Source organism: Schistocerca americana, chromosome 2 (genome assembly GCF_021461395.2).
Source record: "Schistocerca americana isolate TAMUIC-IGC-003095 chromosome 2, iqSchAmer2.1, whole genome shotgun sequence".
Lineage (NCBI taxonomy): Eukaryota > Metazoa > Arthropoda > Insecta > Orthoptera > Acrididae > Schistocerca > Schistocerca americana.
Genome location: NC_060120.1, coordinates 466,227,997 through 466,252,886, shown reverse-complemented (window position 1 = coordinate 466,252,886; position 24,890 = coordinate 466,227,997). Strand labels below are relative to the sequence as shown.

The 24,890-nt window shown below is 39.3% G+C and overlaps 1 protein-coding gene across 2 annotated transcripts in view; it reads right to left on the bottom strand.

Annotated features, from left to right (window-relative positions):
- Positions 1-11,849: 11,849 nt before the first annotated feature.
- LOC124593754 (dolichyl-diphosphooligosaccharide--protein glycosyltransferase subunit STT3A) overlaps positions 11,850-24,890 on the bottom strand; it is a 114,449-nt gene continuing 101,408 nt past the window's right edge. For both annotated transcript variants that reach the window (XM_047132089.1, XM_047132090.1), the window contains 4 exons: positions 19,794-19,982; positions 19,111-19,330; positions 18,726-18,914; positions 11,850-12,604 (listed from right to left, as the gene is read on the bottom strand). In XM_047132089.1, the coding sequence (XP_046988045.1) occupies positions 12,459-12,604; positions 18,726-18,914; positions 19,111-19,330; positions 19,794-19,982 (744 nt within the window). In that variant the 3' untranslated portion in view covers positions 11,850-12,458. The remainder of the gene's footprint in view (positions 12,605-18,725; positions 18,915-19,110; positions 19,331-19,793; positions 19,983-24,890) is intronic.

Below are 24,890 nucleotides of genomic sequence, written 5' to 3'. Positions count from 1 at the left end.
AAACATGTGGCAGGTGTTCCTTGTGAAATTGCTAATAACAGTAGTGAATCGGGTGAAATTGTTAATAGTGAGTTAGGCCTACCAAGCACTAGTGGTGGTATGGCAAGTGTTCATTATAAAGCTGCTAATACCAGAAGTGAAACTCGTAAAAAAAAATGAAATGAGCATACTCATTATAAAGCTGCTAATACCAGAAGTGAAACTCGTAAAAAAAAAAAATGAAATGAGCATACAGCATTGTGGGCCGGGAGTCCCCCATTCGGGGAAGTTCGGCCGAATGAACAACAAAGCTTTAGTTGTGCTGTGGCAAGTAGTTCTCACGCAGCTGTTAGTACCAGAAATGGATAAGGTGAAACTGGTGGTAATAAGTGAATTAGGTCTACCAAGCACTGTTGCCACGGAATATCTTTATTATACAGGTGCCAATACCAAAAGTTAAACTGGCATTAGCAGAATAATTCATTGAGTGATACCACTCTTAAATTGTTTTAATCTCCCCTCAAAATGTATCTGCAGATGGTGAGTACACATTCTTATCTGGAACCTTTTGTAATGAGGAAAGTGGGGTTTTAGGTACAGAGGTTTCAAAAGCAGCCTTAACTCCAAGAAAATAAAAAAATGTACAAGATTCATAGAAATGCTCTCGCAAGGCTATCAAAACAGAAAGCATAGTTACATCATGAAAAATCAGAACTAAAAACACTCAAAGATTTACACGACAACACTTTCTCTTTCATAGAAACTAACTAAAATTCTGTTGCCAAAGATTTCATAAACAGCCCATTAAGAAATGCTCAATGATCAGGAGATGCCCGGCAATGGACATCTGAGGACAAAGAATTTGGTGTATCTTTATAAAAACGAAGTCCCCGCCTTGTAAATATTTGTCAGTTCATTTTTACCTTCCTCCTGTGAGGCATCTGAAGTCTGTGTTGTCTTCTGTACCTTTTGAACTGGGACTGAATACTTCTGGGATGAATGTAATAAAAACAGAAGTTGAGGCAATGAACAACAGTGATAAATATTGTGCTTTGTTGTTTGATGAAATGTCTTTGGAGAGAGGGTTCTATTATGATGCAAGCCAACAAGAAATTTCATGGTTTCAAGATTTAGGGCATTTAGGGAGGTCAAATGTACAAGCAAACCATGCATTAGTTTTCATGGTTAGAGGCATACATAAAAGTTGGAAGCAAGTTGCTGCTTATTACTTCACTCAGTTTATAGTGTCCCTTTAAAAAGTCTTATCACCTATGTCATAAGGCAACTACAAGAAATAGGGCTAAAGGTAGTTTGTGAGCGCAGTGCAACCAACCAGAGAGCACTGAAAGAACTCTTCTGTGAGAAATCTACTTAGTCCTTTCATTTCATTTTTTAGGCAGTGACGAACCTATTGCAGTAATTTATGATGTCCCACAGCTATTTAAGAATACTAGAAATGCTGTTACGAAATAAAATAGTTTTTTTTTCTTTCTTTAAAAAAAAGGAAGAGGCCAGTTTTGAACTTCTTTTCCTTCTGGATCAGCAGATGAGGATTAATACATTGCCAAAATTACAGAGGAATCATTTTGAATTTAAGTATTCTTTTACTAAAATGAAAGTTAAGGTAGCTGCAGCCCAGCTTAGTCTACAGTTGCTGCAGTTATTGAAACTTATGTAGGATTTAATATCTTACCTGCTGAGGCAATATACACTGCAGAATTTGTTGAAAAGATGGATTGCTTATTTGATTCACTGAACAGTTCCCATTATTATCCACAAGATGGCAAATCTTATAAGTGTGTCCTCTCTGCAGAGTCACCACATATTGAATTGTGGTACAGTCTGTTAAAGTAAATGGAAAATTGGAAAGTATTGGAACAAGGCACAGGGAGAGATAAGACAAAAATGTTCAGTTTCATAAGTGGGTGGCAGACTACAATAATATCAATGATGTTCGTTTGGAATAGATTTAAAAAAAATTGCTTTAATTTTTTAAGCATGAGAGTTTCAATCAAGGCCCACTGGAGAATGTACACTCCTGGAAATTGAAATAAGAACACCGTGAATTCATTGTCCCAGGAAGGGGAAACTTTATTGACACATTCCTGGGGTCAGATACATCACATGATCACACTGACAGAACCACAGGCACATAGACACAGGCAACAGAGCATTCACAATGTCGGCACTAGTACAGTGTATAGCCACCTTTCGCAGCAATGCAGGCTGCTATTCTCTCATGGAGACGATCGTAGAGATGCTGGATGTAGTCCTGTGGAACGGCTTGCCATGCCATTTCCACCTGGCGCCTCAGTTGGACCAGCGTTCGTGCTGGATGTGCAGACCGCGTGAGACGACGCTTCATCCAGTCCCAAACATGCTCAATGGGGGACAGATCCGGAGATCTTGCTGGCCAGGGTAGTTGACTTACACCTTCTAGAGCACGTTGGGTGGCACGGGATACATGTGGACGTGCATTGTCCTGTTGGAACAGCAAGTTCCCTTGCTGGTCTAGGAATGGTAGAACGATGGGTTCGATGACGATTTGGATGTACCGTGCACTATTCAGTGTCCCCTCGACGATCACCAGTGGTGTACGGCCAGTGTAGGAGATCGCTCCCCACACCATGATGCCGGGTGTTGGCCCTGTGTGTCTCGGTCGTATGCAGTCCTGATTGTGGCGCTCACCTGCACGGCGCCAAACACGCATACGACGATCATTGGCACCAAGGTAGAAGCGACTCTCATCGCTGAAGACGACACGTCTCCATTCGTCCCTCCATTCACGCCTGTCGCGACACCACTGGAGGCGGGCTGCACGATGTTGGGGCGTGAGCGGAAGACGGCCTAATGGTGTGCGGGACCGTAGCCCAGCTTCATGGAGACGGTTGCGAATGGTCCTCGCCGATACCCCAGGAGCAACAGTGTCCCTAATTTGCTGGGAAGTGGCAGTGTGGTCCCCTACGGCACTGCGTAGGATCCTACGGTCTTGGCGTGCATCCGTGCGTCGCTGCGGTCCGGTCCCAGGTCGACGGGCACGTGCACCTTCCGCCGACCACTGGCGACAACATCGATGTACTGTGGAGACCTCACGCCCCACGTGTTGAGCAATTCGGCGGTACGTCCACCCGGCCTCCCGCATGCCCACTATACGCCCTCGCTCAAAGTCCGTCAACTGCACATACGGTTCACGTCCACGCTGTCGCGGCATGCTACCAGTGTTAAAGACTGCGATGGAGCTCCGTATGCCACGGCAAACTGGCTGACACTGACGGCGGCGGTGCACAAATGCTGCGCAGCTAGCGCCATTCGACGGCCAACACCGCGGTTCCTGGTGTGTCCGCTGTGCCGTGCGTGTGATCATTGCTTGTACAGCCCTCTCGCAGTGTCCGGAGCAAGTATGGTGGGTCTGACACACCGGTGTCAATGTGTTCTTTTTTCCATTTCCAGGAGTGTATTTTGTTGTGTGAGACAGTATAGAGTTGCAAACACCAACCCAGCCTACTTTCAGTTCAGAGCAGCGGTGAAAACAGTTGTCAATAACGTGTCCATACCTATAAACTCACTAGGTAATTATGAGGATAGTAGATGGATACCATTAAACAACTTTTGGGAGCAGGTGATGACAGTTTTCTTGACTCCACAACAGACCATTCCATTATTGATCAAAGTGGTTTATACAGCGCCCTTGCCGATAATGAAGTTGCTCCTGCTGGTGGTGGTGGTGGTGGTGTAATAAATGATAGACAAGCACTAGCATATGTACCTCGTTACATTCTACAAAACATAGGTGTAAACCTGAAACCAACTGTAGTGACTGTAAAATAACTCTGTATGCACCAACACCCAAAGAGCATCATTTATTTACAAGTTGCAAGGAATATAATGCTCTAAACCCACAATTATCGTATGCATTTTCAGAGAAATGTGGATATCAGAAAAAATTGGAGAATACATTTTATCACTGTTTAAGTTTCCAGAGGAAATAACATTTTGCAAAGCCTATTTTTCTGAACAGTATATTTTAAGAAAATGTGTGCTTCTTTCGATTCACAAGAATGAGAGAGATTGGAAACACACCATTGGTAATGAGAGACTTAATGTTGTTTAAAACAAAATTAGTAAAAGGTTTAATGCTGTATGATGGTTAAAAGAAAATTTTAATTCTGTGCTTGAGAAATAAAAAGTAAGTTTTGTTATCATTTCACTGTTTTTATCCACCTCTTGCTATTTTTTGTACTTAATATTGATGTCTTCTTTTTTGTGTTGAAGCATTTACAATCATAAGGTATATGAACATTTTTTAAGAAATTAGTAGTCAGTAGTGCAAGCTTTCTGGGCAATTACTCAGAAACTACAGTCCTGAAACATTGGTGTAACAAATTTTAGAATTCTTCATTAATTAACACTGTGATATAGATTTCTTAACTGGACCTCTTTAACTGCTGATTATTCTCTCCATTAACCCCGCAGCTTGTAAAGCATAAAAGTATGACATTATTCAGGAATATTCGTAGTACAATTTAGCTACTACAATTTTTATTTAGCTTATTTAGACACTTACTTAGACTACAAGCTTGTTTTGACTTACTGTCAGTCTCAAGTGTTGCATCTAGTTCTTATGACACACAAAACATCCTGGATCTTTTATGTATTGATAGAAATCAATGTAAGTGAGTTAGCTTGCAAGTCTATTTTTGACATTTGCATCTGACAGTCGGTGTTCAAGAAAACATAATAGGAGCAGTGACTGTCTGACACAAACGTCAAAAATAGACTTTCAAACTGATCTCTGTTAACACATAAAAGCTCCAGAATGTTTTGTTCGTCACAAGAACTAGATGCAACACTTGAAACTGACAGTAAGTTGAAATAAGCTTGTAGTGTAAATAACTGAAGCTAAATAAAATTGTTGCAGCTGAATTGGACTACAAATATTCCTGAATAATAGGTTTGCAACTGCTGTATTGCAGTGTTTAAATTACTTTCTTATGATGCTAGCCAAAATAATTACATAGCACATCCAGAAAACTGAGGTAAGAAGAAGAAGAAGAAGAAAACTACCACATGCGTAAGCTAGGAGGGATGCAACACGCAATGTTTATCCTTTTTTAGTTCATCTCCAAACCACTAGAGGCACTGCTATTGGTCTGTGTTTCCCCTCTTTTAACACGGGAGTTGTGATTCTCTTTTCTTGTTGTTCTGTGGCTATGAGTAACTGAGTGTCACCTCACAGACAGAGGAGAGAGAGAGAGAGAAAAAAAAAAAAAAAAAGAAACTGCCTTCCTTAAAGTAGCAGTAGTTGGAACTGAGGCATAACTTTATCATATGGCAGAGAGTGTAGGGAGCTGCAGTCTGAAAAAGATTACAAGTTAGTATGAGTGTGCTCCTACATACTGTATGGAGAAGCTCACTACATGATCGGGTACAACAGCATGAATGGTTGATGCTAATCAACATGTACAACTTTTGAAACCTTAACCCTGCCTGCACTTGACTGCAGGTACTCCTGTATACCCTTTCTTCCTCCCCCCTCCCTACGTATGTATTACTTAAAATCATAGGAACTGTAACAAATGCTGAGTGCATTCTGATGCAAATAACTTGGGTCTGATATGACTCACTGGCAATGTTATAACTGACCAGAGTGGTATTTCTTAAATAAAATAATGCTTTCTTGGTACCATTTGATGCACATATTGTACGCCACCAGCGACCTGATATGCTAGCTACAAATTTTGCATCTATACATAAATCTGAGGTCACGTCATTGGTTGCACGTTGGGAAAGGATCATGGTAGTGCACTACTACCTAACTCAGGGTCCTAACACTTTATCTATGAAATGCCAACCTTGCTTCTTACTCACAAGAGGAAATCATTAACTGGCAGTGGTAGCTTGACCTTACATACCTATTGCGATTAGAGAGGCAGGGAACTGATACTATTTGGCCACCTTTGAGTAACAACTGTGGCATTCGTTGCCCAGTGATGAACCTGTCTCATTTATACTGCCAGTTTATTGTAATTCACATGAAAGTGCATACACCTTTTACAGTATTGGTTAGCACCTGTACACACTAAGTATGTATGCAACATTTGTTGATAAACAATAGAAAAAAAGACCTAAATCAGGGGCTTGCTTATGCAGCAACTGTTAATACACTTGTGTTTCAGTATGTCAACAGCTTGTGGTGAGGAACAGCAAGTCTACTGCTGATTTAGTTGTTCTGATATTCACTGGTGTCTGCCTGAATAACTCTGGTGACACAGTGGCCAATTCCTCTGTTGAATGATATCTGATTTTGCCTGGCGTTTGATTGAATGAATCAGACACATAAGGCAAGACGATATTAACACATTTTCAGACATTTCCATACTCGGGTAGCTTCTCGGACTGCTCAGATTACTACTCACTGTTTCATACAACTTTAACCCGTGAACTACAACTGCACACCATAAGATCTTTTCCAGGATGCTGACACACAAGTATGAATACATCATTTAATAGCAATCTGTATGAGAATCCGTAAGACCAACACCAATATGAATGGCAGTACATCTGTTACAACCAGGTTGCAGATCACTCTTTAGTTTTTGGCTAGTGGTGATTCGTACAGAAATTAAATGTATCTTTTTAAAGTACACTTCTCATCGATATGCCTCTGTGCAGGTGGATGAAGGTCTTAAATAATTCATTACCGTAGTTTGAAACAACAATCAAATGTTTATATTAATATTTTGTCGAGGTTCACCAGCCCAGTGAGAGAACTATTAATTTGGTAAATGTGATTCATCACATCTCAGACCAGAGTTCAGTAGACATGAAAGTAATGACAAAAAACATTGTTGTATAAAAGAAATGGTGACCAATTGCTTCCCATAAACACAGCTGATGAAACTTCAAAAAAATGTAGACATCATAACACACTGACCACCAAGAGGCCACTGGCAGACACAGCAGTAGTTTGTTCCACGATGCCATGTACGTCCGTACCTTTGGTTGTAAATGCACGCAACACACTGATCAAATTTATGGTTGTCTTGTTTGTCCACTTCTACATTCGTGTAGCAACAAAAATTGGTGCCTCCACTTAAGCACACTAAAGTGGTCCTGACATGCTCAATATTTATTGCGAAATAATGTTTTGTCAATACACTGCGCGAAAGAGCGAGGCCAAAAACAGCAAAATAGGACTGTACAATATTTATTCCTGGGACGCATCAGTTCGCACTGCCTTTGTAGTAAACCTGTTGGCACTCAATGTGTAACTTGTATGCACTGAGACCGAGTTGTTTGCCTTACAAAACACAAGCAGAAATAATGCAGAATGGACTAAGTCTGAAATTCTTCCAGTAAACATTTCAATGAACCAGAGGCTCATTCATTGCAGCATAGATTTATAAACTGCAACAACTAATTACAAATTAAAGAAGGAAGCTGTGTTAATTTATTGTTAACGTGTGGCGTTTTTTAGGTATCTCTTTATTGCACCAACTGCTGCAAATGAAATAAAACAGTTATTTACTATTTACTGATAAAAAAAGTTTGCATGATCTTATATCCATGACGCAAGGGGGGGGGGGGGGGGGGGGACATGTATGCTCACTGGACAGCAGATCCGATCTTATTTGCCAATTCTGAAAACTGCAATATTTCTGCTTACTGGAGAGTTACCAAATGTCCCATATTTTAGGGGATCATCTCTTATTTATATTGTCTCTCCCGCTGTCCCGACAAAATACATACAATGCGTTTTTAAACAACATGTAACGCAAGCAAATGTAGAAGAAATGTGGTCATATCCACAGAAGAAAGAAGAGACACTCTTTGGTTAAGCCAAACTGAACAAGGGACAATTCTCAGTGGATTGCCAACTGCTTTAGGTCACCAGACTTAGAAATGTCATTTTAGACCATTAGAGTCACAATTTACATTACTTGATGTGATACATCCAAACTTTTCACTGAAATGCAAAAAGGGACGTTTGTATTTAATGACAAAACTGAAAATGAGTTTTCATTTCTGAAATTCGAATTGCAAAGCAAGAAATTATTTTCTGCATTTGTGCACTTACAATGACAACATAATATAAAATAATAATCATGATTGGTTTGTGTGGCACTTAACTGCGCGGTCATCAGTGCCTGTACAAATTTCCAATTTTTTTTTTCCACAGTAGAATCTAGCCACTGTCACAATTGATGATGATGAAATGATGAGGACAACGCAAACTCTCAGTCCCCAGGCACAGAAAATCCCCAACCTGGCCAGGAATCCAACCCGGAACCCTGTGATCCAGAGACAGCAACACTAGCCACTAGACCACAAGCTGTGGACGCAATATAAAAAGCTTATCCTATTAGTAATGCAAAGTATTTTTTTTAATGCTAGTTTTAACAAAAAAGTACAATGATCTATGTAGTTGTAGCACAAAGCAAGTATTTTGACACAAAAATGCTGAACGGATGTAGTATTAATGAAACGTTCCACAAATATGTCGATTCATTTTAACTTATAATTTGTGTCCCATATTTTGATTTTGGAAGTCTGGTCACCCTAAGCTAACAGTCTTTTTCTTTATTATCTTTGTCTAATGTTGGTTGGTGTTTGTCCTGTTTTAATTTTTCTAAATAATAGATAACATGGATATGGAAATAAGTGATTTGTCTGACAAATCTGTAAACAGAAGCAGAAAACAACTTAAGACAAAGAATATTCTCATCTTCTTGAGACACGAATTTTGTTCATGTGCAGAATGAAGGTGAATCGTTACTTAATGAAGTGAACGAATCTACTGACAAGAAAGAAGATGCCAAGTCTGACTCATTGTTAGAATAAGATGATGGTGAAATGGAATGGCAGAAAATAAGAAGTCCAGAAATAAATGAGTATTTGGAAGAGGACAAATTGTTAATTGAAAACGTGTATCACAATGATTCTGTTTCTTTAAATACAAAATATTCATCACTGCTTCATATATTGGGAATGACAAATGAAGAAACAAATATGCTGTACAATATAAATTCTTTACCTAATCACAGAAGATGCCAAGAGGCCCCACTGCCTGTTACAAGAGGCAAAATGAGTGGCTTTACCGGCATACTGCTTATCATGGACACAATGGAACTACAGGAAATTTACACTATATTATTCCAGAAGGGAAACATGCACAAAAAATGACCCATATTGAAATTTTTTCATTTTTGAACAATACTACAACTAATATTGAAACTAAATTGAACAAAATTCGAAATACTGTAGGAGCAACTGTTGATACTTTCAAAAATGCTGTTAAAGCTGGAAAACTTATTTTCCACAAAAGCGAGGATGTCTTGGTTTTTGCCAGTATACACACATAAAAAAAAAACGCTTTGCATCACCTCGATTCTGAGAGCACCAGAACCTGTACAGAAAACTGGAATAGAGATCAACATAAACATCATTTCCGCACTTTTTACTGCTCATGAAATCCACACATTGCATGTTGTACCACCATAGAGTGTGACCTTCAGAGGCTGTGGTCCAGATTGCTGTACACACTGGTACCTCTAATACCCAGTAGCATGTCCTTTTGCATTGACACATCCCTGTATTCATCATGGCATACTATCCACAAGTTCATCAAAGCACTGTTGGTCCACATTGTCCCACTCCTCAACGGCAATTCGGCGTAGATCCCTCAGAGTGGTTGGTGAGTCACGTCGTCCATAAACAGCCCTTTTTAATCTATCCAAGGCATGTTTGATAGGATTCATGTCTGGAGAACATGCTGGCCACTCTAGTCAAGCAGTGTCGTTATCCTGAAGGAAGTCATTCACAAGATGTGCACGATGGGGGTGCGAATTTTCGTCCATGAAGACGAATGCCTCGCCAATATGCTGCCGGTATGGTTGCACTATCGGTTGGAGGATGGCATTCATGTATCGTACAGCTGTTACGGCGCATTCCATGACCACCAGCGGTGTATGTCGGCCCCACATAATGACACCCCAAAATTGAAGGGAACCTCCAGCTTGCTGCACTCACTGGACGGTGTGTCTAAGTCGTTCAGCCTAACTGGACGTCTCCGACGACTGTCTGGTTGAAGGCATATGTGACAATCATCGGTGAAGAGAACGTGACGCCAATCCTGAGCGGTCCATTTGGCATGTTGCCATCTGTACCGTGCTGCATGGTGTTGTGGTTGCAAAGATGGACTCGCCATGGACGTCGGGAGTGAAGTTGCACATCATGCAGCCTATTGCGCACAGTTTGAGTCGTAACGTGACGTCCTGTGCTTGCACGAAAAGCATTATTCAACATGGTGGCATTGCAGACAGGGTTCCTCTGAGCCATAATCCACACGTGACGGCCCATGAGCGAGGCCTGTCATCAACAGTTCCTGTCTCTCTCTGTACCTCCCCCATGTCTGAACGACATTGCTTTGGATCACTCCAAGATGCCTGGAGTCTTCCCTTGTTGAAAGCCCTTCCTGGCAGAAAGTAACAATGTGGACGTGATCGAACTGCGCTATTGACTGTCTAGGCACGGTTGAACTACCGACAATACGAGCCTGATCAGCTGTCGGACCCCCTCCGTCTAAAAGGAGATGCTCATGCATGGTTGTTTACATCTTTGGGCAGGTTTAGTGACATCTCTGAACAGTCAAAGGGACTGCCTGTGATACAAATCCACAGTCAACATCTGTCTTCAGGAGTTCTGGGAACTGGGCTGATGCAAAACTTTTTTTGGTGTGTGTATATCATGCAAATGTAAGTACAGTATAAGTGTATATAACCTGAGTCTTCCTGAAGGTTACACTCAAACAATGTAAAATCCAGGATGAAATGTAGCAGTATTATGGAAAGGAAAGTTGCTACTTATCATATAGAGGAGATGCTGAGTCGCAGGTAGGCACAACAAAAAGACTGTCACAAATAAAGCTTTCGACCATTAAGGCCTTTGGCAACAATAGACGACAGCTTTTCTGAGTTGCGCAGGTGGGAACTTTCACTGCAATACAACCTACATTCCCGTAACCCTCCTGACGTCAACCTTCATTAGTCACTGTCCTCATCCATCAAGCCCCTTTCCTGTTCCCATTCCAGCACTATACAGCAGTCAAACCATCATCACACCCAGTCTTTCTACTTCTCTCCTTTTCCAATACTCCCCCCCCCCCCCCCGCCACTCGGTCTAACCTGCAGCACTTCACTGTCCGCCTCCGCCACAGGAACCACCACTATCCTTCCCCCTCCCTGCCCCATCCTCCTCCGCACCCTACCCAGTCGCCACTTTCATCATGCACTGGTGCTGCTGCTCTTAGTATAGTTTCAGTTGCCTGAGATTGCCATCTCTCTCTCTCTCTCTCTCTCACTCTCTCTCTCTCTCTCTCTCTCTGTCTGTGTGTGTCATGTTTCACATTTTCTTGTATCAAATGAAGAGTCTGCAAGAAAGCCAAGCAAAATGTTACATATTGTTATTCAGAAAAAAAGTGTTACAGATTATGCCATGAGGAAAGCTCAAAGTGAAACAACTTATTGCAACGGTTGTTACAGCCAACCAGCACTCTTGAAATATTATTTATATGTTCAAGTATATGACAATTTTTCCTAGTTTTTCTTTTTCCCTCTAACATTTGATGAGAGTCTCCTGTGGTACACACAGCCCGATGAAAGACTCCAGTATGAGCCACCTGATGGGCGACTCCAGCTGAGCTACTTGTGGTACTTGCTGCTTGAAGGAGGACTCCAGTGGGAGCCACTGGTGTTACATACCACTCAATGGAGGAGTTGAGCAAAAGCCTTTGGTGGTATGCACCAGCAAGAACATGTTAATATTTTCAGGTGCTTGGATAGGGTCTCAGTTCTACACAAGAAACAGCTTACTGTAAAAATAAAATGTAGTTTTTAATTTATTTGTGATGTTAACATAACGTATAAACTTGTGCATTGTAAACCTACCAGTGATTTACCACTTTGGCCAATGAATTTATTACAGCTTTATTCACAAAATCACTGACAGTAACCCCCAGTATTTAATTCTACTCACCTTAAATAAAGGTGACTGACAAGCCTCCAACAAACCAGAGTTACAACAGAAATACCAATTGCCCAGCACACATCAAGCCTGTACATACTATCAAGTAAAAACGCATGCCTTTTTCCATGTACTACAACACTTAACCTGAAAATGGAATGTAAACAAAGTACACATGCTAATTTGATGACCTAACAAACTGATGTTAAACAAATACACATAGTATTAAGAAAGACAACCTCACTAACGATATGAAATGTTACTACAGTTGGTTATCTCACACATCAGTAATTCCACATAGGAACATATATTAAAGCTGCATTTGCAGAGCAATTTGTACTCGTCCGTGGCAGTCTCTTTGTGACAGGAAATCAGGCCTGAGGAAGTACAGGAGGTGTATTTCTGAAGATCATCTGTTATCAGTAATTGGCACAAATTACTTTTCATAGTGGACCCATTTACACTCCTCTGTTACGCAAGTCTTTCACTTTATATATTCGCACTAGCCAATGCTCTGTTGTGTAGGCTTCTTCTAAAACATCTAGTTCAAAGTCTTTGTTGCCAATTTCTGCACTCCTTACCCGATCATATCCAGGTGGCTTTCCTGTGAAATACAAATGAAAATCATTTATTTTTTGGTATACGATATTAATAAATAACACAATGAATACACATTTAGTACAGGTAAGTTTATCAGAAAGAATATTTTTGAATTAGCCACTGAAATGACTTAAAAGATACTTTCCATTCTACATTTTATCATCATCATCATCTTACAAGAATTATCAAATAATATAGCCGCAGATAGTTTAGCATGAGAATTGTTCTTTTTGAAAAGTGAATGGCACAGATTTTACCGATGATGGTCTGGACTTTGAACCTGAACTGGAAGGTTCGGGTTCTAACGAATTTCAGGTTCATGCAATTTTACCCTGTTTCATATGAACTTCAAAATGTGGAGGTGTCAATCAATTGAGCATCCATAACTTTCCAGATTGGTACAGCTTCTTTTGCAACGATTGTCACTTTTCAAAGATACTGACGGTTAGACACACCACTGTTCCAACCATTCCATATAAGTTGACCAGTTAAAATAAAGATTGGATAGCTGTCATGGTCAACTCTGTACTGTTTGGTATAAGGATATGGTCACAAAAAGTTGTTGGTAGTCCAATCACAGGATTCAAGTAATATTTTGGATCCTCATCTATTCTCCTAGATGGGTCTGCAGATACACAACTCAGTCAATTAGGTGAGGGTATCGTAGTACCCCACATGCACCTTATGAGCTTCTTACAGAAATATGCAACTATGTTTGATGGCAAGACAACACGTGTCAGGGACTACGAAGTCCACATTACACTGAATTCTTGAGCAGCAGCAAAATTTTTCAAAGTGAGAAGATCAATTGTGCTGGTAGAAATACCAGATGGGTCTCTCCGTGTCTACCATGATTTTAAATCCACTGCCAATGCACAAATGGTTGTGGATACATACCCAGTCCCCGAAGTGAAAGATAAAGCCACACTTGATTTTTGCAAAACAGATCTCAAAGAAGCTTATCTGTAGTTACTCTAGGATAAACAGGCAAAACACGATTTGGTGATCATCACACCATTTGGCTTAGCTTCACACAACTGTTTACTGTATGGGACCTCCAGTGCCTCTGTGGTATTTCAATGGTATTTGGAGCACTTAATAAGCGGTGTCCCTGGACCAGTAGTTATTTGGATGACACCACTGACATGGGGATGGCTCCAGTAGATCTCTCACACAATATCGAAACAGACAGATTTAGTTATCCTTAGTGCTGCAGGTATCAAGTCCACAGCAAAGCTTGTCAAGGCCATTCAAAACCTTTAAACCCCTCATGGATGTGAAGCAACTCAAATCAGTCCTCATCCAAATAATATATAATATCATTATAAATTATATAAATCTATTCCTTATGCTAAACCCACTACGGAACTGTTGCACTGTTTATTAGGCACGAATGTGAAGTGGCACTGGAAATATGATGGATAACAGTTCATTTCACAAACTGAAGCAGGCACTTACTAAAATCACTTGTTTAATCACCTACTACCCTCATAAGTTGCCCACTGTAGCAGCAGATGCATCAGACTACGGGCTGGGAGCAGTTATCTCCCATAAAGTTAATGATGTGGAGTGACCAACTGCTGTTGTGTCCACGACTCTGACAATGAAACTACAGTCAATTTGAAAAGGAAGCCTTTTTTTCCTTTTTTGGCTTTAAAAAGGTTCCATGACTATATCTATGGTTATAATTTTCTCCTGTTAACAGAACTTAAGATTTTTCTCTCTCACTGCAACGCAGGTGTTTGTATACCGCAGAGGACAGTATATTTTACCTTCAAACTTTAAAACTTATCAATCCTTAGATAGATATGGTTTTATACATGGGTGCGTAAATTTCCCAGCACTTTAGAAAATGAAAATCAGGGGGGGAAAAATAAAAAAAAAAAAAAGTTTTGAAACGATTTTTTAAGTGCAGCAACCTGTACACTGCATATTGTCATGTTACAAAAGTATAAATTCAAATTCCACCAAACACTGAAAGTTACTTTCCAAGTACCAGCAGCCAGCCATAGCTCATGTCATGTGATCTCGCCACCCGATGACAGTGGATATTCAGAGCATAGGACATGTGATGTAGTCAGTCAATAGCAAAATCACTGTTGAGCAGCGCAAACACACAAACAGGAAAATTTAATGGTTTAAAATAATATAAATAGTGTTGCTACAAGAAAAGCAAAGTTTTCACATATAATATTGGTCTCTAAGGTTAATACGCTGCAAAAGAAGCTAAGCTTTCACATATAATGCTGATCATTTTTGCGCGTGTTACACTTTAAGATATATCACACAAATGTGCCAGGAAAATTTTTAATAACAACATAGAAACGTCTGATCTTCAGGGCTAAAAATTCATATAAATGGCTTGTCATCAAAGAGTTAATTTTTCAATTAGAGTCACCCGCTCTGTGATTTACGAAATTCACCGTATATTCTCGCACATAGTTCAACTTGCATAAAAGGAAATTTGATTTGAAAGTAACTTTTTCAAACCACCATTCACAATATTTTCCTGCAACCTTTTACAAATAGGTTCGTTTCAGCAGTTGCTAGATGACAGGCACCACACTGCTTGCGCAGCTATGACGACGTAGGAAGCCCGTATGTGTAAAACATTAGATGATCTTACATTATGTCATAAAAGAAACAAGACATCAGACATTGGAATTTCATGAGCAATACTAAAATGTGCCTAGTTAAAGTGCATACTTAAAGAACACATTCGTACATCCAGATTCCCAATGAAGTAGGCCTCGACCTGATGATATGCTTTTGAGTGTGTTTTTCGGGATGTAAATTTTCTTGGAACGCCAGTACTGTATTATTTCATATTGGTTCTTTATTAAGGGATAATGCCATATGTGCTAGAAGATGAAACTGTGCACTTGAAATGAAGCAAACAGTTGAAGCTAGCCAACTGTGTGGAATTAAACACTTTGTTTCAAATAAGTTGATTGCCTCTGCGGAAAAGATTAATAAAAGTGAAATTTCTTTAGCAAATCGACAAAAATAACTTCATTGTTCAGCAAGGCGATTAACGCTTAACTGTCAGAAAGGTGAGAGTAAAATCAAATCTGAAGCCAATAAAATATTTCAGCCCTCCGTAGTTATATGAATGTATTTTAATTCATTTGATAGCTCCCGGCCGCAGAAATCCATTTTCATTTGAAGTGAGACCAGTAAACAAAGAGGAAACAGCAAAATCACTAAATGTAAATGCGGGTCACGTGGAGACTATCCCCCCTCCCAAGCATTTGAGATAGGTCGTCAAAACAATTGAATTTTCAACATTATTTTCATTTTGTAGCGCACACTTTTCTGAAGAGTCTTGATACAATCAACATATGTGTTCGAAGAAATGCAAGACATGTTACTTGGTCTTAAGTATGCCAAAGTGAGGTGCCACACCTCTTCACACAGCATTCCTCTATCACACATCACTGTATTTCGCTTTGTGGAATTGAAATGTGTATATTTTGTAATGGATGCCATCAAACTATATTTAAACTGTCGTGTGGTGCCTCTCCTCCTGCCAGTCAGCTGGTTTGACACCCTCCCCCTCTTTTTTTTAAAAAAAAAAAAAAAAAAAAACACCCCTCATAATTAGATGGGATTATTTGTAACCAGGAGATCAAGAACTCTTTAAAAAATTTTCAGTCTTTGTTGCCTACTAGCTAATAACTTGCAGATTTGGGTGACGTAAAATTAAGTATAGGGTACGTAAAACCAGTAAAGACAAGAGACAAGCAAGACGTTACATATTTCTTCAATCCTCAGCTCCTTCCATTTTTCCTCTCTAATCATACTACGGCTTTACATGGGATGCTTCCCTTTATGCAAAAGAATCTATTACCCCATCAAAGTTCGTCAAACATTTTGCTACATGCAAAATCGAAATGTCGTCGTCTAATACACAAAAAGCTGTTAATACATATAGTATCCAAAACTGGTGTGTTTTCTCGATCTGATTATGTCTATTTTGTCGCTGTCTGCTAGATAAAACAAAATAGGCCATTCTAATATTGCAGCAATTTTAACACACACCAAATAAACGAGACTGTTTTGGCACAAATGTTCATTTTTATATCTCGACAGAATATAATTCACGAAGTACCGATATCAAATGTCTACTGGGTCTAGTACAAGCAAAAAGCTTTATGTTATGAAATAGTTTCACATTTCATTCATATGCTCCAGTTTCTCAAGCACGAGATGGAAAAGTAGTAGTACAAAATTTTTATATAAATTCAGAATAGTCACATTCTTCAATAATTTGTGTGATATCCCCATTTCTTTTCTGTCCTCATTCTGACGATCAATCTTGTCATCAATAATTCTGTAAATATTCGCAGGTTAACTTCACTAACCCTGCCAGAAACACCGGTTTGGTTATCCCACGATTATTCTACAGTTCGGACTTGGTGCATGCTAGTACAACGCGTTTCCCACGCTACTTCCAGAGCAGAACTTAGCGGCTGCTAGCCGGGGACTGTACAACTGGCCCTCATTAGTGTTACGATCTGGCCAATAATTTTCTGTCAAAATTTCATTTTCCTTGGATAGACCGTGAATATAATACGTAATATTTCTTACCTGTTACTACTGTTAGTCGTTATTTCCACTCTGCTAGTCTAAATCTACTGATTTTAGGCTGATCATACGCAAACCCAATCAACTGTGTAATCAGACAGCGATTAACATTCATCCGTCCGGCTTTACTCCGCTCAGCTCATATAGCCCCATCCCTTTTTGTCTTCAGGAAAGTTTTTCTAGATACGATGAGGATTCCCCTGACAGAAACATCTAGTACACTATACACGCATTCAAAAATCAACTCATGATTCATTCAGAAATCAACTTCGAATGAGTTCAAAAACAAACAGGGATCCGTTTCAAAATCATATGAATAATCGATAGACCAACGTGTGCTGAATGCTAGGCGCTTTGTGAAACAGTTGTGACGTCACGCTCATCGGAAGCAGTTTGTTGTTATGAAGCATTGCACAGTCTTCCTAAAGCGTTTGACACATTTTGCTGTTGGCAGACACTTACATGAACACTGTGTTTTCTTCTTGAATATGGCGTATTTCCTTGTAATTTAAGTTTTATTTTCGTTTTTTTCTCTTTCACGTTTTATTGCTGCAGTATTATTCTGTAGTAGCAGGATACAGTAATAGCCTTTGTTAGAGTATCGGTTGTTACCTTTGAAAATTGCAAAAATTGAACTGAAAACTGGAACTATGAAAAATTCCCGGATTTTTCCCGGTTTTCTCCCGAATGAAGAAATTCCCGGGTTTCTCCTGGATCTCCTGGGTCGTATACACCCTGTTGATGTACTTACTTATACTTCTTATTTATCATGCTTCTTTAAGTTGTGACAAATATGCCCAAATACATTTTATTTGTTATCCTTTGTGCTATCCAAACTAATAAGTTTTGCTTCTTCATTAATTGCTGATACTGTGTCTATAGTTATTTCGCAGTTCTGTCTTTCAGAAACTTACACTCTAAAAAAGGCCTTCATTATTAGTTGTGGAAGAAACTTTTGCTACACCACCAGATGCATTCCCTACAAATTATCAAACAGGTAATTGACTCTCTTCATCAACAGGACCCTCAATTAAAAAAATGCTAATCTTCCAACTATTCAGCCTAGTTAAATTGTGAATTTTTTTTTGAATAAGTCCCTCAGTTCTTGGTACATTCCTCACATCACTACATATTTAATATAATGTGTTCCAGTAGTATTTCTGCCAAATTTAAAGGAGAATTTTACTCATTAGTGCCGACTAGGGTCTAACATTGATAACTTACACGACAAAACTTGTTGGTTGGAGCTGAAAAGCACAATAATTTTTTTGAACTTGTCATGGTTTGGATACAATGTAATATATTTTTAAAACTCATAATTTGAATTATCCATACATTTAAAGAGCATAAGAATGTCACATATCAACCCATTCATGTTTTTGTTAACAAGTTAATGAGAACCAAATGAAACAGTATACTGGTACTCAGAACAATGTCCAACATACATTTTCTCCATGTGATACTAAAAACAAACACATTCTTAAACCCCCAATGTAACAGATTCACAGCCATCAACAATGCAGAATACCACCACCTACCTCCTTCTGTGTAAACTTGTCCAAAGCGGTAATAACACATCTTGTACATGAGGCAATTGAGCAGAGTGGGTGAGCCTTCTTTGTCAACTCTGAACTCTCCTGCAGGTGAATAATAATCCCATTCTTTAATGTGACTGCCACGATCTGTACTGCCACCAATACGAACCATCCACAGAAATTTATTTATATCTGCAAAGTAATATCAAGTATGTACAGGTGATTCGCAAAGCAGCACTGACATACCATTTAAAAATAAGAGCACTCAATTCAGCAATTCTCAACAATGCAAATTTTTAGCCTGAAGCCAGAAATTCATTGTGTAGTTACCAATGTACTCGACAACTGGTGAAAAGTCATACGTGAAAATAAGTGCTACAATACTAACCGTCTGAAGAGTATCCAGTGAGTCCTCCAAATATAACTAAAACATAATCCACATCTAATTCCCTCATAATTTCATATGCCTTATCTTCCGATGAGGCCATGGCTTGACCAACTCTTGAAATGTGTGTATTGTTCCATGTATTGTTATCTACTAAGATTGTTCTGTTAGCCATTGCTGTAATCTGATATCCATAATCCCACCAGGACATAACTCGTGCATCCTACAATTGTTTAACACAACATATATACTTGTTCAATATGTGCCTCTTACTCTATAACACTTACGGGCTTAAAAAAAGGAACTTAAGCATTAAAGTAACTTTTGTGTGATTTTTTTGAGTGGTAAAACACAATGATCCAAAAAACAAACAGTTCAAAAACAACTTAGGATTCCATCATCAAGTATAACAACTGACCTATTTGACATTCATTTCATCACTTATTTAAGAAGTAGTAGGAACAAAAGTGAAAAAATTAAAAGCTAACCTCTCTTTTTTCACTGCAGAAATATCAAGTGGAAATAAAAACTGGCAAAATATAAATATCAATAAAATATAAAACGATATCTTCAGTTTCACTAATTTCATCTTTATATGAAGATTCAGGATACATACCTGTATTAAGTGGTAATATAAAGTAATAAACAATAAACATTAAGCAATGTTTGTATAGATATGACCTAACCTCTGGAGTATTCATCCTCAACCAATAGTATGCCTCTCTGAAGTCATCAAATATTATGCGTGAGCCATCATGTGATCGTGCTGACAACACAATACTTGGGCTGCTATATGCCTCAGATGTCACCCATGTACAGTGAAATGTATAGGAAACAAGTAGAAATGACATCACACAAACGAAAACAGTGGCGATCTGTAAAGGAGAATAAAGAACACTTTGTTCTATTAAAGGGGTAGGTACAGCTTCCTAAGTTTATTGGTTTATGAAATGTATTTCATTCAAAATTATCATAAAAGAACCAAAATATTGACACACTACATTACAACTATAATAGATGTGTGACAAATTGTTTGTATGAGCATCTCACTAACTGTTTTGAAGTAGAATTGGAGACTATAAATCTGAACCACGCGAAGAAGTGAAACTTGATAAAAGGCAGTGTGATCAACTTACCAACTGCTTAATTACTATGGTACTGTAATTCTTATTTAACTCCAATCTCAAAATTATTGCATGAATTCAGCCTAACAAGATATGTGACTAACATTCCTAACATAATTTTCTTCTGCTGCTGCATTTCACAGAGATCTCCTTAAACTTGATATTACACACATAACTGTCGCACACTGAATATATTTACAAAGTGTTAGCACAAAGTTCAGTTTTCAGTTAATATTACTACATTTTCTTGACAATTCAACTGGAAAATTGGCAAAAATATCCGTCAAAATGTTACAACTCTGCCAAGGAAAGGGAAAACAAATGCCGATTTCGGTACTCCCCAAATAAATTTGTCACTACCAAACAGACACCAACTGAATTCAGAAATGTTTCCACCAAAATAACGTCGGGGGGGGGGGGGGGGGGGGTCATTATTTATATCAGCTGACAAATTAAAAAATTCTTCTTGATATGTCATGAAAAGCAACCTGGTTTCAAATCTTACAACATTTTCAGGGGGAGATGTGGACTCTGACCGCTATCTATTGGTTATGAACTGTAGATTAAAACTGAAGAAATTGCAAAAAGGTAGGAATTTAAGGTGATGGGACCTGGATAAACTGAAAGAACCAGAGGTTATAGAGAGTTTCAGAGAGAGTATTAGTGACTGACAACAACAAGGCAAAGAAATACAGTAGAAGAAGAATGGATAGAGTAGAGAGATGAAATAGTGAAGGCAGCATAGGATCAAGTAGGTAAAAAGATGAGAGTTTGTAAAATCCTTGTGTAAAAGAAGAGATATTTAATTAAATTGATGAAAGGAGGAAATATAAAAATGCAGTAAATGAAGCAGGCAAAAAGGAATACAAACGTCGTAAAAATGAGATCGACAGGAAGCGCAAAATGGCTAGAGGACAAATGTGAAGATGTAGAGGCATATATCAATAGCAGTAAGATAGATACTGCCTACAGGAAAATTAAAGATACCTTCGGAGAAAAGAGAAACACTTGTATGAATATCAAGAGCTCAAATGAAAAACCAGTCCAAACCAAAGAAGGGAAAGCAGAAAGGTCGAAGGAATTATAGAGGATCTATACAAGGGTGATGTACTTCAGGGCAATGCTATGGAAATGGAAGAGCACTGAAAGACCTAAGTTGAAACAAGGCCCCGGGGGTAGACAACATTCCATTAGAATTACTGATAGCCTTGGGAGAGCCAGCCCTGACGAAACTATCACCTGGTGAGCAAGATGTATAGACGGGCGAAATACCCTCAGACTTCAAGAAGAATGTAATAATTCCAATCCCAAAGAAATCAGGTGTTCAGAGGTGTGAGAATTACCAAACTATCTGTTCAATAACTCATGGTTGCAAAATACTAACACAAATTCTTTACAGACCAATGGAAAAAGTGGTAGAAGCCGACCTTAGGAAAGATAAGTTTGAATTCCGCGGAGATGTTGGAACACATGAGGCAATACTGACCCTACGACTAATCCTATAAGATAGAGAAAGGTTTTCACAATGTTGACTGGAATACTCACTTTCGAATGACAAAGATGGCAGGTGTAAAATACAGTGGGCGAAAGGCTATCTACGATTTGTACAGAAACTAAATGTCAGTCATAAGAGTTGAGGGGCATGAAAGGGAAGCAGTGGTTGAGAAGGGAGTGAGAAAGGGTTGTAGCCTATTCCCAATGTTATTCAATCTGTATATTGAGCATGCAGTAATGGGAACAAAAGAAAAATGTGGAGTACAAATTAAAATACACAAAGAAGAAATAAAAACTTTGAGGTTTCCAGATGACATTGTAATTCTGCCAGAGACAGCAATGGACCTGGAAGAGCAACTGAACAGAATGGACAGTGCCTTGAGAGGAGGAAATAAGACGAACATCAACAAAAGCAAAACAAAGATAATGGAATGTAGTTAAATTAAATCAGGTGATGTTGTGGATATTAGATTAGGAAATAAGACAAAGTAGTAAATGAGTTTTGCTATTTGGGGAGCAAAACAACGTGGTGATCGGATGTAGACTGGCTATGGCAAGAAAAGCATTTCTGAAGAAGAGAAATTTGTTAACATTGCGTATAGATTTAACTGTCAGGAAGTCTTTTCTAAAAGTATTTTTATGGAGTGTACCCATGTACAGATGTGAAACATGGATGATAAATAAACAAGAAGAGAGTAGAAGCTTCCAAAATGTGGTGCTACAGGAGAATGCTGAAGATTAGATGGGTAGATCACGTAACTAATGAGGAGGTGCTGAATAGTATTGGGGAGAAGAGGAATTTGTGGCACAACTTGACTAAAAGAAGGTATCGATTGATAGGACACATTCTGAGGCATCAAGGGATCATCAACTTAATAATGGAGAGAAGCATGGAGGGTAAAAATTGTAGAGGGAGACCAAGAGATGAATACACTAAGCAGATTCAGAAGGATGTATGCAGCAGTAGTTATTCTGAGACGGAGAAGCTTGCACAGGATAGAGTAGGGATGGAGAGCTGCATCAAACCAGTCTATGGACTGAGGCCAACAACAACACAACATGTCAGAAATTTGAATAGTGCCAAGTCATTACTTTATGTAACTAATGTAACAAACAAAGGCTCTGACAATCCTCACCCGAAAGTAACTGCATTTCGCTTGCTCCAGTGGTGGTTCTTTTTTATGGGAGACAAAGGCTCTCTCTCTCTCTCTCTCTCTCTCTCTCTCTCTCTCTCTCTCTCTCTCTCTGTGTGTGTGTGTGTGTGTGTGTGTGTGTGTGTGTGTGTTCATGCTTTCTATTTTAAATGAAGAGAAAAAAGATGGGCAGCATAATACAGATTTCTTACCCTGGCAGGATGTCCAATGTCCTGGAAAACTCAGAATTATTGCATTTTTGCTTATAAACCCTGGAAAAGGATGGTACACAATTTGCTTTTGAGCAGAAGAACTTGCTTGCCTTCTGTTTGGCTCAATGTAGCACTGTCATCACTGTTCATCTGCAACCAGGTGCTGTGTGACTTTCCGCCACCAGTGATTCGGCAGCCCTAGCCCCTTCCCTTGCTCAGTCCACTGCAGCAGCTAGCCAGCTACCCAGTTGGATCTGGCTGCAGCCGACTGAACCAAACTGTGCGGACCATGCTTCCCTTATTTGGTGTTGTGCACAAAAGACAAGTGTCATAGGGGAGTTCATGGACTACTGAAAAATTCAGTGTTCAGCTGCACGCTCTGTAAAACAAACCTCTGTATCAGCAACACAAGCAAGCAGCTCTTGTCGGGTCATGCAAGTGAAAAGAAGCACGTTGGGCTCACTGCTACTAGGAAGGTGACAGTGCCTATATCCATGCTAACTGCTACAAACGGCTGCTGCCACAATACTATTACATCGAGCATAGCCCTTGCGGTGCTGTTTACTACTGCTGGATGCAACCAGCTGATCAACAACTCCAGTAATGAAAAGAACATTCCTGACTGTGCCTTGACACATTAAGTGCACTGGCAAATAGAATTACTGAGTTCAATGAAGAAACATACTATTTCTAATTAGTCTCCTTATATTTTTAGTCTGCTGCGGCACACATGGGGAGTGCATCATGCAGTCACGATGTGTTCCAGCAACAGCTCCTAACCCTACACAATTGCATCAGCCACCTATTGCAATAACTGGACAATGGCCAATGAAACTGGATTATGTGCAGAGAGATGCCGTGATGAAGGCACAAATCTGTTTGTGTCTGTTGCTGAGACACCAATCTTCCCGACAGTGGTAGCCTTCATAATATCTTACCGGATATGTTTCCAGGCAATGAACTGTCTTCAAAGTGCAGCTCGAGAAGTTAAATGTCAATTTTAACATTGCATTCAATACGAGTCCATGTTTCATTCAACAGCTACAGCCTACTGTTATTTCCCGCGACATTGTTGTGCTTTGTTTTGATGAGAGTTTGAATAGCACTAGCAGAACCAGCAGATGGATCTGTATGTTTCTGGGATAGTGCGTTGGTCCAGGTATCGAGCAGGTACCCGACTTCAGTGTTTTTGGGAAAAAGTGTTGCAAAAGATTTAGTTAAAGGATTTGTGCCAGGTGCATTCCAATATCATGTTAATCTGAAAAGGTAAGTTGTTGTTCAAGTGTCAAGCTTTAATGGTAATAACTCATTCCTGAAAGAACTGAAAAGCAAGCTCAAAGTTGAAGGTAATCTTGAGGATCCTGTGTTCTTGAACTTATGGACATGTGACTTACACACTATGCATGGTGCCTTTAAGAAGGGTTGCACTATTGATGATTGGAACCTTGCCCAGTTTCTGAGAGATTTATGCAATTTATTTAAGAAGTTCCCTTCTGCAGAGCCGATTTCAACAATATTACAGGCACCTCTCTCTTCCCACATAAGTTCCAAGCTGTTCAGTGAGTGGAAATAACATAGTGGCCGTTGGGGTACAGCAAATATTAATGGTTGTTAAACAGTATGTGAAGAAAGTAAGAAAGGTAAAGAAGTTACAGAAGGAGATAAAACCAAAACCTAAGGTTACTACTGAAATTCCTAAGAGTCACAGCTACCAAGCAGTGCACAAGAGACTGTGCTTGCTCAGGTAGCACCCTTTCTGACAAAATTTCAGTCAGATATCCAATTATCTCCCTCCGCTGTACTTCCCTCCAATCCATGGT